The 20,798-nt window shown below is 37.5% G+C and overlaps 1 protein-coding gene across 1 annotated transcript in view; it reads left to right on the top strand.

Moving 5' to 3' along the window:
* Nucleotides 1–1,646: 1,646 nt before the first annotated feature.
* The window catches only part of LOC112045634 (ATP-binding cassette sub-family C member 4), a 53,296-nt gene continuing 34,144 nt past the window's right edge, over nucleotides 1,647–20,798 (top strand). The window contains exons 1-5 of the mRNA XM_024081903.2: nucleotides 1,647–1,991; nucleotides 2,573–2,661; nucleotides 4,120–4,205; nucleotides 8,089–8,245; nucleotides 18,834–19,041. Coding sequence (XP_023937671.2) covers nucleotides 2,585–2,661; nucleotides 4,120–4,205; nucleotides 8,089–8,245; nucleotides 18,834–19,041 — 528 coding nt within the window. The 5' untranslated portion in view covers nucleotides 1,647–1,991; nucleotides 2,573–2,584. The remainder of the gene's footprint in view (nucleotides 1,992–2,572; nucleotides 2,662–4,119; nucleotides 4,206–8,088; nucleotides 8,246–18,833; nucleotides 19,042–20,798) is intronic.

Genomic DNA, 20,798 nt, shown 5'->3' with positions numbered 1-20,798 from the left:
AACATTAGTCTAAGTGGTCTAAACCTAAAGTCCGCTTCAGATTCTTGTGCGTATTCACCTCACGGTACGCATCACGCTGCGAATCCCGTGTCGTTACTTGCTACATGAGATTCACGGCGTGATGCGTAATGCGCTTAGACTAATTAACTTGGACTCGCACTATCACATGGATTTGCTGGTTGCAGTTGGCTCAGTATCGTGATGTTTGGAAGTCCCTACAAAAGGCCTATGTCCTGCAGTGGACGTCCATCGGCTGATATGATGATAATGATGATGTGTCGCACTCAAACTCACCAACAAAATTGTCTGTCGTTTTTTGAGAGGGACGACACAAAGTAACACATCGACACACCACCAGTAAAATATCCTGTGTCCTTAAACTGCACACAACTATAAATTTTAAATCGTTATACACACACATGTAATTTTAATACAATGAAACATACAGAAATTTTACAATGTTGAGAAAACTCGTGGGGTCAGTTCAGTCAGTTCGGCCGTGACTAGTTACCACCCTACCGGCAAAGACGTATCGCCTAGCGACTTAGAGTTCCGGCACGATGTCGTGTAGAAACCGAAAGGGGTATGGATTTTCATCCAACTCCTAACAACTTAGCCCGCTTCCATCTCAGATTGCATCGTCACTTACTCATCAGATGAGATTGTAGTCAAGGGCTAATTTGTAAATAAAAAAAAATAAAAAAATTAGCATATTTGGTTTTGAATCACGAGATCGTAAGTTCGAGTCAGTATGAGATAGGTACTAATAGATATTTTCTTTCTTCTAGAAAATTAGGTCAATGAAGTTTTCAAGCTGAAGTTGAGAAGTTTGTGGTGTTACACCTCCGTGCATCGGAAATGACGATAAGCCGTCGATCCCGGTTGAAAAATTGCCCACCAACTCGTATTGGAGTAGCGTGGTGGGTCTATGCTCCATATACCCTCTCCTTTAAGGAGATAAGCCTGCTTCTGTGGTGGGTCTTTAAAATAATGGGCTTACATTAATAATGTATGTATTGCCGAAATAAATTAAATTCTTTTTCTTCATCTTTATTGCGAGCAATAAACTTGGCACAGCTAACGCATCAACATCCGACTGGTGCCATGGCATCGTATCGACTGAGGTGGAGTAGGCACTAGGCGGGGCTCATATAAACTGATGCAAAACTTAATAACATAACTTATACTGTGACGTCTGCCGTTTGCGTGGCAAGATATGAAGATAGTGAGATTACTTGATGGTCAATAGCTGACAATAGACGCAGTTTGTATGAACACGTTTGATCATGATCAAATAGTTTTGACAGAGGAGTAACCTCTAGCAAGGCAAGTCCTATTGAAGGTAATTGCTAATTGGTCTGAGGTAAAGCGACAAAAACTGTAGTTTTTTCTTTCCATATTTTCCAATTTTTGTGGGTTCAAAGTTGTTGGGAAAAAAGCGCAAACTCAACGTCAACCTGTGAAGTCCAACGTATACGTAAAACGTTATGTATTCTAAACTCATGCGTGTTCTCGAAGTCGCGCACAATTCGCACGAGATTGTGGAGCGAGTATTTAAGAATACCAGATGTCAAAATCTGACAAAGACAATTTGTCTAATTGTCTTTGATATGTCAAGTGTATGTCAATTGTCAAGTCAAGTCAAGTCAAGTGTTAAATTAAAATTTGTCAGTAAAAATTTTGCAAAGAGAGGTTAAACACGAATAGACAATAATTTTATTAATTTTAAAAGTAATTGTTTAAATTATAATGTATGAATCAATTTATTAAAATTGGATGTATAGAGAAATTCGTGTGTTTTCGTTTTTATTGAAACGCCAAAAATACTGTATCCTTCGTGATTTATCGTTACAAGAAAGGTAGAAATAAAATAAATTGGCACGGAATTGTTCTCTACCTCAAGCAATTTGTGTGAAGTAATGCCATGCATTTTCTGTGTTATTCCTAAATTACAAGTGATTTAGACATAAAAATAAGTAGGTACTTAATAGGTGAGTTGCTGTTATTTTTAAATTCTTTTTTGACTGCTGGACTGGACTTTTCAAAATGATGTATCAGTTTCTAAAAAGTAGGTAGTTGGTGATCGAAAAGTTCGAAAATGCCTCTTCATACTTTTTTTGTGGCATGGTTTTTTCGATATATTAAGTGTATTCCATTGGGTGGCTATACATTTCCTTCGCCTATCTATTTGAGAACATATAAAACTGCATATTATTTGAGAAGATGTAAAGTTTATTACACAAAAATAAACTTAAAATAAAACAATTACGAAGAAAATTCTTACCTTCACCTACAACCAAAAAAACTACCTTCAACTACATTTTTAATTTACATAAAAGTGATTTCAGTTTTCTACTTGTATGTATACACATACAAGTATGTATGTGTGTATGTTTTTTCAAAAACTACTAAGTAATCGTTTTTTGATGTGACTGTTTATTTATCAGGAGAAGCTCTTACATACTTGAATTAAATGCAGTCTTTTTATATAATCATTATTTTAAGTACTAAATCACAGTCAGATGTAAATATCTCTAATTTCCATTGATAGTGATGAAGGTTTCTTTTTTAGTTATAATTCATAATGGAGGCGACAAAAAGAAGACGTCAGCCGGAACACCCACGAGCTAAAGCTAACCCTCTATCAGCACTAACATTTGGGTAAGTAATTAAGTATTTTGGTAAAGTATGCACCCAACTTCTAATCCACTCTGACACACAAACAACACACTAAACTTCAACACACCAAACTTCAACTTTTAGATCCCAGCTGGGACATATTTGTGTGACTTGAAGTTTGGCACATTTTATCTCTTTCATGTAATACTAGCAGACGCCCACAACTTCTTCCATGTGGAATTCAGTTTTTCACAATTCCTGCGGAAACCATAGATTTTTCTGGGATGAAAAGTAGCCTATGTGTTAATCCAGAGTAAAATCTATTTACATTCCAAATTTCAGCCAAATCACTTCAGTAGCCGCAGAGTAAAGGAGAAACAAACATACTTACACACTTTCACACACACAAACTTTTGTCTTTATAATATTAGTGTGATGTGAAGTGAAGATATATAAAATAAACAGACAGAAAGAGATTAAATTAGTTTAGGCCAGGTGATGGGAAAAGAAAATGTGATTATATGTATATTTTAAACTTTCATAACAACTTGTAACTTTTTGCTGAAGAAAAAGGATATTTCTAAAATATTTATAATTTATAATTTGTATAGAATATTATTATTATTATTTTAGTAATGTTTCCTGTATTTTTAATACTTACTTGAGGTCAGTATTGATGTTAAATATAATAAATACATTTCAAAATAAATAACATTACAAGGATATAAGGACATTTAATTGAAATAGTCAAATATTTTATAGGATTTAGAAATAATCACATGTTATTTATTAAGTTCATAATATTTGATTGCATACAATACATTTTTAATATTTTTTATTGTCTAGATAAGAAATGCAAGATGCTTAGGCTATAGTTTGGCAACGTCTTTCGTAACACTTCCGATGGCCCGCGCGGCCCGAGATACGTGTAGCGATGAATGAAAACCCGACCACTGATGCACCTCACTTCCCCACTCGCACGATTTCCCACCCGCGCAGTCTTTCCCCTCGTCGCCCGCATATCATGGAAGTGTCATCAACGAACTTGCCAGACTATAATATGCAGCTGGGTGTTTGTTGCTCAAGACAGTAATGTATGGAAGTTCTTACTGGCATATGTCCAGCAGTGGACAGCATCAGCCATCAGTTTTACTGCCTCGTAGCACAGTGGTATGCACTGATTTACAAGATGGATGACCTGGGTTCAATCTTTGGCTGGTCCGATTGAGGTTTCCTTAATTGGCCCAGGTCTGGTAGGTGGTACCTACCTGGACCTGGTAATCTAACGTGGATTAGATTTAGCGTTTCTGTATGTCATGTAGAAACCGAAAGGGGTATGGATTTCATCCCCCTCCTAACAAATTAGCCCGCTTTCATCTTTGGTTGCATCATCACTTATCATTAGATGAGATTGTAGTCAAGGGCTAACTTGTAAAGAATAAAAAAAGCTATTAATGTTTTATTTATGTTGCAATTAGTCTACCAATGAACTTTTTTCAGATGGACCTTGCCAATATTTTGGGGTGGCTTACAAAAAGAAATGGAAGAGGAGGATTTGTTTGAGCCACTTGAAGAACACGCTTCAGGTAACTTGTTATATTATTTGAGTTTTTATACAGTTCTAGCAGATCTTCACGGTTTCACCCTATGAGTTCACTAAATATAAGATTATCGGGATAAAATATAGCCTATGTTATTCCACAATATTGTAGCTTTTTGGTGGAAGAATTTTAAAATTGGTCTATTTGTTTTGGAAACTAATTGTAACAAACAAACAAACAAAAAATCTCCATTTTTATAATATTCCTCCTCAGCATTGCGTCATATTCTTCAATATTAAAAAGGGTTGTGACCCCTTATAATATATTACACATATTCCGATTACAATTCAATATTTGTAGTTCAGTTTTCTATAGTGCACTTTATATAAAAATTTTATAGTACTTGTTTTATACATAAGAATATGTACCTAATATTCTATTTTTTACATAAAACTTGAAGATGAATGTATGATGAGCTGTGCTTTGTTACGCTACACTGACCCATGGTTGCCTTTGTACTAATATGTTCTTTTGGGTTTCTGCATGATAATTTTATTGTATCGTTTTTCCTATATGCTAAGGTTATTTTCATGTCTCTAATAAACATGGTATATTGGGATATTTTATTGAAATAATGTATGTAGTAGCAACTCGTTGTTAGTTCAGTAGTTAGCTTAAGTGTTAGCTCAAGGGTTGGTCTATTTGAGATATTGAGTAATTGTTTCTTCTAAGAAATTTTCAGTTAAAATTCTCAGCTTGGAGTTGGGAAGTACAAGTGGGGTGTTACACCCGTGTGCCGGAGAGCATGTTAACCCATCGGTCATTATCAAAACGCATTGGAGCAGTGTAGTGGGTCTAAGCTCCATATCATAAAGAGGAAGAAGGCCTGGCTCTCTACTGAGCCGTTAAAATAGGCTGATAATTAAATGGTTTAGTAAAATTTTTTCTTGTATGAATTATTAATATGATTAGGTATATTAAAAATAGGTATAGTAAGAAGAACTACCATTTAATTGTGCGTTAGGTTTAAATTCAAAGCTAACCTCGACCTAAAATATGATGATGGTTTATGTAGGAGATACGTAAATAAATATTTAATTAGTGGAGGCATTGTATTTATATTACACAAAGGTACATTAATCAGAAAAATAGTTTTAACCTAACTATAAATATTTAATAATATTGCTTGATTTTTTTTTAAATTCTGCCTACCTAAATTTGTGGCCTTGAATCTGGGTCGGCCTATGATCAACTGAGCATTTCTGTCTTTCTTTCTATCTTTATTCTAACTTCCAGTAAAATTCTCAGCCCGAAGTAGGGAACTTGGTGGTTAACCTATATTACCTAACACCTTGCCTCGGAGGGCACTTTGCCGTCGGTAGGTTTAACTCTGTTAACATCTGATAATGAGCGTTAAAGAGTTAAAAAATGGATACCTTCTAGCCACGAGGACGTACAACTGACTGACTGGCCACGGGTTTTTTTTCTTATGAACAGGGGCGTAGCTACCGCCGTATCAGTCGTATCAATGATAAGGGGCCACTTAAGTGTGAAAGCAAAAATTAGTAAAATTCAATCCACAATCTCTCTTAATTTGGAGCTTCCCGGAGAAAAAAACATAAAAAACTGCTAAGAGATTTTCAGGATTTGTCACATCTATTGGGCTTCCAACTAATTTTGATATAGGGCCCCTCCAAGGCAAGTTCCGCCACTGCTTAACCAAGCCTTGACTTAGTCAAGATTCGAACACATGATGTCATTATTACATCCAAGCGTAGGTAACCTACTCGTATAACTGCGCTACATGACTAATATATTATCACCCTTTGTTTTTGTGGGGAAATCGTCATGGATACTTTCTCGGCGCGGAGAGACATGAAGATTATGTCGGACTTCAACCGACTAAAACCCCTCGGTGTTTCGACTCGTCCTGAGGACTGAGCCACGGGAACATATCGTAAACTACCGCAACCCAGACAGCATATACTATCCAAAGCCAATCCGCATTGGACCAGTTTGATGGTTGTAAACTCCGTGAGAGCCGTGATATGACCTCTGCCTCCGATTCCGGAAGGCTTAGGTTCGAATACGGTACGGGGCATGCACCACCAACTTTTCAGTTGTGTGCATTTTAAGAAATTAAATATCACGTGTCTCAAACGGTGAAAAAACATCGTGAGGACACCTGCACACCGGAGAATTTTCTTAGTTCTCTGCGTGTGTGAAGTCTGCCAATCCGCATTGGGCCAGCGTGGTGGAGTAGTGGCCTAACCCCTCTCATTCAGAGAGGAGACTCGAGCTCAGCAATGAGCCGAATATGGGTTGAAATGATGAAACTCCGTAACCCTTCTCTTATATAGAGGGAGGTCTTGCCCTTTATTGGGCCGTTAAATTAACCCGTTAATGATAATGATAATGTTCGAATTTATTCCCATGGTAATGAATTTGATCTGTGACAATGATCCCATAAATCAACTACGAGGTACCTATATTGTATACCTAGGTATACAAATGATTGATTTCTCGTGTTGTGACGTATCTATAGGACTGAGCACGTTTTAAATTGGATTGAATCCAATGTTGATGACGTAGGCACTTCCGTAGATATTATCTCCACAACGCGATTCGTGTAGAATGGCAAAGAGTAAATATCGGTCATGTAAACATCGTCTTTAAAGATATCCATGCTAATATTATAAATTACAAAGATGTTATCTTAATAATCTTAAAAATATTAGATATCCAAAAGTCTGTCTGTCTGTAACCTTTTCACGTCTAAACTGCAGATCCGATTTTAATGAATTTACGTACTGTGATAAATGGAACCTGGGAGCAGCACTAAGGTTTACTCTCTACTGCTTATCTCGTAAACATCCCTGATGCCTGCGGAATTTGTGAAAAATAGAATTTCACGCGAACGCATCCGCTATAGCTTGGAAAATTCGTTCGTAAACTCCCGATGGTCCACGCGGGCCGGGAGGGGGGTAGCGATGCCCCGCGCGCTACATTTCATACCCGCGCAGTCCTTCCTTCTGCCCCGCTCGCCAGACATCACACCCGTGCAGTCCTTTCCCCCCGACGCCCGCATATCATGGGAGTGTCATCAACGAACTGGTCTAGCTGTAGTAACTGTCAGCATTTATATAATTACGATAGTCTGGCCATACAGGACTTTTATTTTCGATTTTCTACTAAAATTACCACAAAATTTAAAGAAGACTCAAAAATCCACAGTCTATTAAATATGTGTAAAATATGCAAATAATTTAAATAATGCATGGACTAAAAAAATAATTAAATGCTAGACTCGTAACTACTTACCTAAAATGTGTGTATTTTTTTCTTCAATCCTTTATAATAACGTATTCAAATTAGTTCAGATAAAATATTATTGGAATGACTGAGTTTTGCTGATTATTCAGTAATTTTACGTAATTGTAATACATATTTTACAATTTACATATTTACCTATTACCTACCCAGATATCTAAATCATGGTAATTCCAACAGAACGAATTACATTATACGGAAGAGACAAAATCTTCAGTCCATGGATTAACTTGAACAATACGTTTAAACTTTAAAATTTTATTCATTAGCTATTGCGACGTCTCTGACTTACTTGTCTTGTAATCTATCTATCCTTGCATTTTAAAATACGTTAAACTTGGCTACATCGTAATTATAAGGATGCGTATTATGGGACACATTTCAAGATGTATTTACAAAAGAAATATTATTTACTCCTAAAAGATTAATGTTCACATGTTCTTTAAACATATTTAATTAATTTTCGGTAAAGAAAGATAACCCCTGAGTTATGGGAAATACGCGCAGTGTTAGCCGACACTCCGCCCCCCCCCCCCCCCCCCCCTCGCCTTAAGCATACATAGTAAAGTTATAACTTACTTATTTTCAAACACCACAGGTCCATTGGGCGACAAGTTTGCCCGTCTATGGGAAGAGGAGGTTGCGCGCGCGGGCAGCAAACGCTCCCCGAGCCTCCTTCGAGTCATCCTTAGAGCGTACGCCGCACGATGCATGCTCTATGGATTTGTTTTGTTTTTTATGGAATGCATAATTCGGTAAGTACTCTGAACTTGTATAAAAATAAAAAATATTTATTTTAGCAGATTTACATTTTTATGTAGGTACAACTAGCTGACTCGGCAAAGGTTGATAGCCCTTAGAATTTTGGGTTCACCCATATCATTTAAGGATATGAATAATAGATGTTAGCCGATTGTCAGACCTACCTGAACACAAAATTTTATAAAAAAAGGTCCAGCAGTTTCGAAAGAGTTTGGTAACAAACACGAGAGTTTTATTTATTATCAGACTAGCTGACGCCGCGCGGTTTCACCCGCTTGGTTCCCGTTCCCGTAGAAATGCTGGAATAATATATAGCCTATAGCCTTTCTCGATAAATGGGGTATCTAACACTGAAAAAAAATTTCAAATCGGACCAGTAGTTCCCGAGATTAGCGCGTTCAAACAAACAAACTCTTCAGCTTTATAATATTAGTATAGATGACAAATTATCACGTTCAAAACTTATAAAGCGCACTCTACACTATGGTTCCATTTCAGGCCGTTGCGCCTAGCATCTCACGTAATCACAATGAAAATTAATAGCCACATTGCCTACAATTTTCGTTGTGAGTGTAAAAGTATTTAGGTTTGCACATCACATCTGACATTTTTTTAGGTCCCTATAAGATCACTTTATATGTACATCTGTATTTGTGTCAAGACCATTCCGGGTATGCGACGAGGTGTCAAGTTGAAATTGAAACCGTATACTGAGCGTCATGTTTTCATGTGAAGTTCATGGGAACGTCTACGGTCTTAAATCTTACAAAAAAGGGGTTTGAAATTAGGTAAAAGCTCGGCAAAAACTGCGCAATTCGATTACTGAACCTCCTTCATGATTCCACGTACGGAATCCTCGGTGGGCGAATCCGACTCGCACTTTTCCGGTTTTTTAATTTCCGAACAAAAATAAAAAAAATGTGATTGACAAATCTAAATGCAATAAATAAGAGCTTTCATAATCACACGACGTTACGATAAGGTGCGACACACAACAAGTGTATTTATCTGTTAAAGTGCCTGGAAAAATTATTTATGTAATTTAAAATAGTTATTTATGCCACTTGAGTGTTTTTGGTGCAATGAGGCGAAGCGGAATAAACAGTACGAGTGCTACAATCGCTAATTGCGTGCAGTGGCATACAATACTTTTTCGACGTTGATAAAAAATAGAAGAAAAAAGATGCAAATAGCATGTCATACTATGTAATACCTTAACTATATAATGTACGTGCTAAGAAAGCCTTGAGTATTGAGATACGATGACGCGGGATGACACTGAGGCGTATCCTCGGTTATTCTACTAGACAAATGTATCGTTTAGACTTACAAAGTACCATACATTGAGTGCCAACATTTGCCATTGATTTGTTCGTTGATGATTTTCTCTCAGTTACAATATAAGGGACCTTGACGTATCTATTTTCGTGGGCAAAACAACTCGCATTCCATGTAAACTTTATGAAAAACTAGCAGAACTTCGCGGTTTCGAGCGCATAGTTTCCGTTCCCGTAGGAATAAGGTGATAAAATATAGCCTATAGCACTCTGGGATAGTGTAGCTTCCATACAGTGAAAGAGTTTTTCAAATCGGTTTAGTAGTTTTGGACCCTATTCAGTGCAAACAAACAACCAAATCTTTCCATTAGTATAGATAGGATACTTGAACTTTTTGACGGCCTCCGTAGACCAGTGGTATGCGCAGTGGATTTACAACACGGAGGTCCTGGGTTCTTTGAGGCCGATTGAGGTTTCTTAATTGGTCCAGATATGTCTGGTGCGGCTGTTGCTAGTTACCACCCAACCGGCAAAGACGTACCGCCAAGCGATTTAGCGTTCCGTTACGATTTTAGGAAACCGAAAGGTGTGTGGATTATCATCCTTCCTCCTAAGTTTGGCCGCTTCCATCTTAGATTGCATCATCACTTACCATCAGTTGCCCTATTGGCATATATGGCACACCGAGATACATTCTCGGTGTGCCATTCAAATAATAAGTCACTACATCGTTTTTCGTCGTATTTTCTTTTTTGTGCCTAATCTAACATACTTATTTCAACGAAATGACCTAGACACGCCGCACACACGTGGCAGTGATCTTTTGTTTTTACGATCATCTAACATGATTAATTCAACGAAATTACGTTTCTTTAATATAATTAATTACGTAATTATTTTTTTGTTGTAATAATCTTACTACTTGCTACTAACATTACTACTAATGCCACTTTACGTTAAATCACAATATTAGATGATAGTAGTGACTGATTATTTCTAATGGTACACCGAGATACATAATAACTGTGCAGGTGAGATTGTAGTCCATGGCTTTCTTGTAAAGAAAACTGTAGAAACTGATATGATATAGTATAAATTATTCAATTTACATAACATCTGTAGTCGTAGAATATAATCTCAATGAATAATGTTTTTCCTTGCCATTAGGTTGTACCTATTGTTATCAGTTATTAATATAAAACAATCACTTGATGTTAGAAAACACTCGAGGGTTGAAAATCGATACATTTATCTAATCTCTGCTTTGTTTAATCAGTTCGATCCAAAAATCTGTCTCCCACCAAAATATTACATTTGGTACATATTTGGTCAAAGCCTTTCTCACGCAACAATTCATTCATTCATAATCAGGGGTGCGATTCTACTATTTAAGATTCGTCAACGAATTTTTCGCCTATGACACGTCTTATTCGAATTTGAGCTGCCAAAACTAAAATGTCACTAACAACGACGTTGACATGGAAATGAACGATATCACAAGCACTGTAATTTTACATAATGCAGGGGCAGCTTATTTTAACGGCCTACTTATGGGCCAGGCCTACCTGCTTATAACTAGGAGAGTATATGGAGCTTAGACACACCACGCACCTCCAATGCGGGTTGGCGAACTTAATACGATAATTAATTCTAAAGATTATCGGATGTTATTTATAATGACCGGGATCGACGGCTTGACTTTCTGATGCACAAGGTTTGTAACATCACCTACTACCTAACTCCGGGCTGAGAATATTTTTACTGAAAACTATCAGTATTCGAAGTCAGTTGAATTTGTAGGAGTTGTATTTGCATAGTTCAACTGCGTATTAAATTAAACTACTGAGAGTAAGGTTGAATGGCGCTAACATGCGACCAACGAGATATTCTGGCAAAGAGAATAGACAAAATTCAACCAATGGCGGAGCAACCGGAAATCTTTTTCATTGCGTTGGTACAAAAGAGACTGGGACAACTCCGCCGCCATTGGACTAACTATTTTGTCTATTTCTTTTCACTTGGTCACATGTTAGCATCACTCTAATACCATCTCTGTCGTACCAACGCACACAACTTGGTCAAATATCAATTAAATAATACATTTACTTGAAAACTATGTGACCCGCGAATGCCTCTTAGACTTAAGGGTAAAATACACAAAACGGTTGTAAGACCTGTCGTGCTGTATGGATCAGAATGTTGGGCGGTGAAAGGGACGGATAGTAAACGAATGCATGTGAACGAAATGCGTGTGTTGAGATGGATGTGTGGTATGACAAGAATATATAAAATAAGTAATGAGTATATAAGAGATAGTCTGAAGGTGGCGCCAGTGACAGAAAAATTGAGGAGTAGAAGGTTAGCTTGGTATGGACATGTAATGCGTAGGGAGGAAAGTCATATTACTAGAAAAATGTTGAATGTGCAAATGGAAGGACATAAGAGGAGAAGAAGGCCAAAGAAGAGATGGTTGGATTGTGTGAAAGAGGACATGAGTGTAAAAGAAGTGGATGATGAGTTGACGAGTAATAGAGACGAATGGAAAAGATTGACATATTTTTCCGACCCCACTTTAGTGGTATAAGGGTAAGGAGATGATGAAGATTTACTTGAAAACTTATTATTGTTGCATCTCAAGTGATTCGTTACAAAAGTTTCATTGGTTCTTTCGTTTTGCAGGGTTATTGGCATATATGCTCGTCGAACGCAAAGGTGACTGTGAGCACGTTGTAGATATTATTTTATATTACCCTACTTTAGGTAACTAATTGCAAACGTTTTGTGATATTACTCAATTTGACTCAAAACAAATCAATTACGAAGTTCGTTAGCTTGACGCTTCGACTGACCTTTACAATCTTTCTTGTCACTGCTATTACATTTTAATACTTTATATTATTGATTTAGGGGTTTTAATTTGTAGTGGTCCACTTACAGAGTCTTATTAGAGAAAATCTGTGATATCCGGACATAAACATACCTACATCTTAATCTTAATGTATAAAGGCGAAAGGTCATTCATCACGAGATTTAAAAAAACCGCTTCACGTACAAACGTGAAATTTGGCATGGAGGTAGTCTATAGTTAGGTAGGTATCCGCTAAGAACGGATTTTGCGATAGGGCCGGATTAAGGAGGTCTAAGGGCGGGCGAAGTCGCGGGTGTCCGCTAGTACACAATAACCCCCATTACAGACGTTCACTGCACGGGCACAGAAAACATATGTACAAGGCACGGGTAACAAATACTAATATTATAAGGAGTAAAGATTTGTTTGTCTGTGTGTAGTTGATAGGCTCCGAATATTCGATTGATTTTAAAAATTCTTTCACATATATAATGTTATTTATTCCCACGGGAACGACTACTAAATGAGAGGAACCGCGTATTTTTAAAACGCGTAAAGGCAATTGCTCCTGCCATACATACATACATAGAGATACTCGTACGTTACGAAAGTTTGAACCATGATGGCTTGCATGTAGCATGCTTCATAGGGCCAAGAATAATCTTCTATGTATAGTGTATTTGTTTTACATTTTCTTCGAGATAATGTGAGAAATCATGCCCTCTTTCACCAAACACTTTGGCAACTTTTCCCCAAACAGGTGAAGGTTGCCACGACAACAGACACCTTTAAATCTTGGACAAGAATTTTAAATGTATCTCAAATATCAAGGCGAAACACTTTTCCTTAAAAAAAACATTTTTCACTACATTGGAGTGATTTTAAATTTCCTACATTTATTAGCAACATCGTGTATGCATTTAGTATTGGTATATAGTAGTCTCAAATGAGTCGGAACAATAAAGATTGTTTTTTCTTCATAATAAAGTCAACAGGATATTCATCTGATTGTCTCACCGCAGACAATTAACAACTGTACTCCAGATAATACGTAACTGCGAGCGCCTTTGAGTGGGTATACATATAACAGAAAACCACAAACCGTAGATCGATTACCCCTAACTTGAAAAAAATAGAAAATGAAGAACCATGTTGCGGGAAAAAAAAAGAAACTAATTTTACCCGTTGTTCCTACTGTGTCGTTGATCCAGTTATTGGTTGTTTTTTCCGTCGAGGAAGAAAAAAACACCTCTTTTTCCCTCGATAGGCAGAAGAGACTCTAATGGTGTCTCCTCTATGCCTATTGGCATAGAGGAGACACCATTAGAGAGTCGTTCCGCCCATCTACTCTGCACTTGCCTTCGGACCCCATCATACGATGCTTCTATGCTCGTCTAAACCCCCCGGTGACGCCCCTGAGGTCAAATTAAGGAGCCTACGGCACTTACACAATCAAAAAATCAACTAACCACGGCGAAGCCTCCCACCAGCCAAAATGTAATGCTGATATTTTCTTTATTCTAAGACATTTTCAATAAAAAATCTCAGCCCAGAGTTTGGGAGTTGGTGTTACACCCCGTGCCTAGGAGAGCACGTTTAGCCGCCGGCACCGTCATAGTCGGGAGAGATCTTTTTACGTTTCCGAACATCGTACGTTAAGCTCTGCAATACAAGATTTTAGGTGTCCCCCGATACGCAGAGGCGCGGTGGCAGGGCATCACTCCCTCCTTGATTTGTGTATGACCTGCAGGCTAATTCACTATCTTTGACATACCTATGCTAGTTAACATATACGAAAAAGAGATTTTATGTGACAAATGTCATCCGGTGCCAAATGGTGGATATCATGCGGTAGCTCAATTAATTTGATGTTTATTTCAATAGGTTGATAATAACCATTCGCTGCCCGCGAGTATTTTATCAGCGCGTGCGTTGAAGAAGCCGACAGTTAGGGAATGTGGTTTTAATCTACCATTGTGAGCCATTTAAAAAATCTTTATATTCCTCTATCGCGCGGAGCATGATACTGTGCTCGCCTATTGCCCTTAGTGGTAGTTATATTTTTTTACATGTCACTTAACGGATACGATGGACGACCGGTCGTCCATTTAGGAGTCAAAAGTGAATAGGCCGCGTTGGCTCATCCGCGCCTTATTTCCGAGACGTCATTAAGATTGCATCCGACTATAGTTATAGTTAAAGTGTCCAATTACAGATTATTATCCGATTTTCGTCTTCCTAGGTGTCTTCGACTTTCATTATCGGGTCTAAACCAAATCGCCAGCTCAATATTTGGTACTTTTCGAATTACTGTCAACCAGTTGAACAGTTGATAAATTCTGACTTAAAAATAAGCATAAAATTACAGTTCAGGACAGTCTTTATCCAAATAACCGGCATAAATTGCTTATCTGACCATGTTATGAATAACACAAAGAGATGCATTACAACAGGAGTAATGTAAAGACCATAAAAGAAAAGTAAATATCTATTTAAATATTAGCCATAAGATTATGTCTGTTCTCATATTTTGTTTAGATAACACAGTTTTGCATAGATAACAAAACTATAATGTGTCAGTTTGCTTAAAGTATGCATGACCTTGACATAGAAATAGTTTTTGGCATAAATTATTATTATTATTATCTATACTTTGTAATAATATGTATTTATATTTAAACGTAAAGCAAAAACTTAATAAGTAATCCTTAATAAAACACTTAATAATACAATAAGCAAAAACTTAATAAGTACGTAGTAATATGAGGTACGTAAGCGGCAGCGCGTCGCGCAGCCGCTTCGCAGTTTGGATCGTGCCGCGATGCAAGAACCAGCTCATGACTAAGGGCCCCGTATGGGTTCGAAACTAGTCGGGCATACTCATACGTAATATCACGTGAGTTTTAGCCGTGTTTCATAATCAATTAATATGAATAACACTCACGATAGTTTAAATTCTAAAATATATGGTACAATTACATTTTATATAGAGAAGTTTATTTACTTACTTTCGCATTTAATAATTTAAGTATGGATATATTTGTGATGTTTAGTGTCTAGTGTTACTTTATGTTAATGGACGATATTCTTTTTGGGCATTTTAAACAAATGTATTGTTGGCATTAATTGTTACGACAAATCATTATCATCATAAAACTTAATCAATAGTAAACAAAAACATACATACAGCCGAACGTAGAACCTCCTCCTTTTTGGAAGTCGGTTAAAAAATAACCGAAGTGTATCAGTGACAAATTAGGAAGCCAAGGTCGTGCTAACATTGTTACCTTATCCCCTGACGTGCGAAAGAGATTAAAATAAATCCAAATGTCGTCGTCTGTACTTACATTACCTACTCATGTGTCATTTTGTTGTCGAAAATACTCACGAGTTATACGTGTTATGCTCTGACACTCTCTGTGGCTGGTGGGAGGCTTCGGCCGTGGCTAGTTACCACCCAGAGGGATTTACATCCTCCTCCTAACAGGTTAGACCGCTTCCAACTTAGACAGCATCATCACTTACCATCAGGTGAGATTGTAGTCAAAAGCTAACTTGTAAACAATAAAAAAAAATGCCCGAGACTTCGTCAGCGAGTATCTGGGATATTTACTGTACCTACCTCTGGAACTAAAAATTATGAAAAATCTAAATTTTTGAAATTGTATGGTAAACAGTACACATCGTGTGAGACGCGGCGCTAATGTCTTAATGACGCTCATTGTCATTTGGTAATGGCGGTCTTATTGTCATTTGTGTAAGGCGCTGTCAATTTTAGTTCAGGTTCAGGTTATGGTTATGGTTCAGGTCAGGTTCAGGTTATTATAGTTAGCCGTGGGACTTCTTTCGTGGCGCGGAGTCTAGTTTTCATACTTTGGTGCTCGTTGTCCTTTCAGCGCAAATATGTAGTTTATTCTTTACAAGGTATTCTTTAAAATTAACATAATCTCTTCAAGCTGTATATTTCTTTTATCGTGGATATTACATGTACAAATGGGAAAAAGCATATTAAAGTGTTGTTTCTATGATGAAGTTTGTGATGTAATGTTACGTCACAGGATGCGATGCGATGTTTTTACGTTGGAAATTTTTGCTTAACACTATGTTTTTTATAGGATAAATTAAATGAAATATCTATATAATCTTGCAATCGTTTTAAAGAGCCAGTTATTAAGTCCGATCGTTAAGTAATACGTTTCTAATCCGATAAATTGTGGACTGATCTTCCGCCATCTATATTTCCACTTTTCTATAAATTAAACACCTTCAAGGCTCTTGCCTATATATATAAGTAAATCTATGCATAGTATATAGACATCACAGAAGCAAGAGCTTCATGGACTATCTAAAGTTATATCTATTTAAAGTTATATTATAAACAAAGATTTGATTGTTTGCGCAATTTGACTCAAAAACTACTGGACCGATTAAAAAAATCGTTTGAGTGAGAGTGGCCACCGAGGGGGTTTTAGTGGTAAGTCCCACATAACCCGTCTTCTCCCCGTGACAAAAAAATCAAAGTTACATTATCAGCGAGTAACATAATTTGTATCGTATTTCCATGGGAACGGGTACTACGCAGGTGAAAGGGCGTGGCGTAGCTAGTCTAGAAAACAAATATCATACTGTATTTGGTTTCTTATGCCATATAGATTTAAATTCCTCTTTCCTAGCATCCAACAGCCACGTATGCTTGGTATATTCATCGGCTACTTCAGACAAGAAGACCAACTGTTCTTGCACGATAGGATCCTGGACCTGCGTGATAAAGTTATTCAAGCATCACGAAACGATTCACTAGACAAGTGAGCGAATGTTATCGAAACAGTGTACTGTTATAGAATTGTATAATAAATTGTTTAGTATCTTAGTTACCTACTGTCAAAATACCTGGGTCTGTAGCCACGTGGCACGTCAATTCTCTATCTACAAATGCTAACGCTTCGACAACTAGAAAGTGTATGGGAATGATCCAATCTTTCGTTACCGTACATTTTTGTAGTTTTAGTAAGAGAATCGACGTGCGATATGGCCCTGGCCAGGAATTGCATATTCATCATCATCATTATTGTCAGTCAATGGACGTCCACTGCTGGACGATGTTTTTTAAGCATTTCCAAACACCACGGTTTTAAGCCCCAGCATCCAGCGAATCCCTGTAACCTGCGTGATGTGGTTTGTCCAATGAAAATAATTATTCTATTGCGTTTAAAGTATCTCTACGTCTGTTTTCATTCAGAAAGTTATAGATTCAAATAATTTCATAAGGTTCATCTCGATACATCTAATCAATACTCACTTATAGTATGTATCATTGTATTTGTACATATTTTTTCTGGGAGATATTTTGACGCGATCATATGATCAATAAGAATTCGATTTCATTGTAAATAAATTCATTCGACTCCTGAATAAGTTTAAGAAACGTATCAATAGTTAAACGCATTTGTTGATGTGTTAGTTGTACCCGTATTGTAAGTGGTTAAGCTTAACCCACATCTGTGTGCGGTTGGCATGCGACGTTCTAGTAAATCTCAGTAAGCCAATAGTTTCGTTCTTAACGCATGTATGGTTGTATGTTACTCGTAAATAGTAAAAATAAAAAAGTATGTTAATATTATCTAAGTATTCATTATGCTAGGTAACAGTTGTAAACATCCATTTCAGCAATTTCCAAGCCCCGAGATCTTACCGGGATTTCAATACAAAAAATGATCTGGGATCTCGGGAAGATTATTCCTAATAACTTGAAACCCTAGATGTAATCCGCATGCGTTATTTTCTTTTCTTTTGGTCCGATCCAAAGATCCAATTTGGTCCGAATCCAAGGGTCCAATATTAATAGTTTATCAATTGAATTTTTAATTCTGAATAACTGAGCCGTGATTAACAAGTCCTGGAACGGCGACCCCGCACCGGAAAACGCAGTATTGGTCGACCCTCCACTAGGTGGACCGAAGACATCAAGCAGGTTGCAGTGAGCCGCTGGATGCTAGCGGCTCGATACCGATTTTGGAAGTCCATGCAAGAGCCCTATGTCCAGCAGTGGACGTCCATCGGCTGATAATGATGATGCCGCCGTGATCCCATAAATGTCATAGACAGAGAAAGGTTTCATAGCCCGGCGACTCATTTGATAACGAACGTGCTAATAATCTTATAGCATGACGACCTCTCTGGCGCAGTTTATAGTGCTGTGGTTCTCAACATAGAAGTACTGGGTTCGATTCCTAGGTCGGATCTGTTTAGGATTTTATATTATCTATAGTGGCTCAGGTCTGGTTTGTTAGGCGCGTGCAAACGATTTAGCGTACCGGTACGATGCCACAAAGGTTCGAGTAGAACATATTATCCCTTTCGCCCGCTTCCTGGACTGCATCTTCACCTAACATCAGGTGAGATCGCATCCAAGGGCTAACTTATCATATTGGTCTAATTGAAACTTCCTCTGTTTAGTATAGCGCAACCGGTATTCCTGGGGAAACTGGTGGAATTCTACAGCCCCAACCAGAAAACAGTGAAGCCGAGCGAGGCGTACCTGTACGCGGGGGCGGTGGTCCTTTGCTCCGCGCTCAATGTCTTCTTCGTGCATCCGTACATGATGGCCATTTTACACATGGGAATGAAGTTCAGGGTCGCTTGCTGCTCGCTTATATATCGAAAGGTAAGGCGGAGTTCTGCAGCCCCAACCAGAAAACAGTGAAGCCGAGCGAGGCGTACCTGTACGCCAGGGCAGTGATTCTTTGCTCCGCGCTCAATGTCTACGATCGCTAACGCTTCGAAAACTAGAATGACAGATCTTGATCACGTGAACTGTCGATAGCAAATGTCACTCCCTTACATCTTTCTAGTTTTCGAAGCGTTAGCGATCGTAGAAAGAGAATCGACGTGCCACTTGGCTAGGAGGGCAGGGTCGCTAGCTGCTCGCTTATATATCGAAAGGTAAGGCGGAGTTCTACAGCCCCAACTAGAACACAGTAACGCCGAGCGAGGTGTACCGGAAAATCAACAAAATATTGTACCATACTAATGGTAGAATAATACTGTTATCAGTTATTCATTTGTCGCGCCTTCTTCCGTGTGGAATATTGTTGTTAATTCAAAGCAATACAAACTATTTAACACACTACACTTCATAGAAATGTGTATCATTATGGCTATTCCATTGGGGTTTTCACCATTTTTGTTTGCTTTAAACCACAACCTGAGGACAAAGACTCGTATATATCAATTGATTTTTATATACTTAATGTGAAACCTAACTTATAATATAAATGGGAATGTGAATTGTTTGTTACGCTTTAACTAACCGATTTTAAAAGTTCTTTCACTATTAAAATCTACATTATCAGCAGGCTTTGTTGTATCTTCATATTCCAAGGGGAATGCAAGTATAATACGAGTATAAAGCATAGCTAAGCGCTAACTACTTGTTATGCAACAGCAATCTAAGTTATTTAAATAAAGCAAAAAATCATTGAAAAATCTGTTTCAAACACTGTAGATGTTAATTGGTAGATAAACAATGGAAAACGGCACGTTCTCGGTGACCAGATATATTAGCACAGCAAATTCCGTTGCTAGGTAGGTACGTACCTAAATACAACCACAATTCTATCCTATTCGTATTTTACTAATATTATAAACGCGAAAGTTTGTATGGTTGTTACTTTTTAAAGCCGCGACCACTGAACTGATTTGACTGAAATTCAAAACATACCTAAGGAGGTACATTATAAATTTCACCAAAAAAATATACGTCTACTTAGGTATATTATATCCTGAATGAATACAAACGGTTAACGGTTTCACTTCGATAGATAACATACCGGAAAATAACACGTTAAATTGTAATCAGCGTGTTCAGTTCACAATATATCGACAGATTATAATATCGCGAGTGAGATTATAAACTAACGTAATTTACGATTTAACGGTGACATTTATAAATGTGAAAGTACATCTGTCTTGTCATCTTTTCACAGTTAAACCGATTATGGTGAATTTTTGGTAGATAATTAGGACGACCTGGAAGTAGAAATAGGCTACTTTTAATCCCGGATAAATCCATAGTTCCTGTGGCATTTGTGAAAAACAGCGTTTTACACGCGCGAAGTCGTGGGTTTCCGTTATATTGTATTGACCTTACAACGTAATAATCTATATCTATACTAATACTAGCGGACGCCCGCGACTTCGTCCGCTTGAAACTCGATGTAAACTTTTAACTACCCCAACCCTACCCTACCCAACCCCTACCCTACCTCTAACCTACCCTACCCCTACCCTAATTTTTGTAATAATAACAGTTGTGGGATTCGATTTCATGAAAATAATCCGATAATACTAATCGTTTTATTTTAATTATGCATGTCTTTTATCCACTTGCTCATTATTTCTTTTTCCCCTGTAACTAAGCTT

The sequence above is a fragment of the Bicyclus anynana genome, chromosome 4, assembly GCF_947172395.1.
Source record: "Bicyclus anynana chromosome 4, ilBicAnyn1.1, whole genome shotgun sequence".
Lineage (NCBI taxonomy): Eukaryota > Metazoa > Arthropoda > Insecta > Lepidoptera > Nymphalidae > Bicyclus > Bicyclus anynana.
Note: the sequence above shows the minus strand (reverse complement) of the source record. Positions and strands in the feature narration are given on the sequence as shown.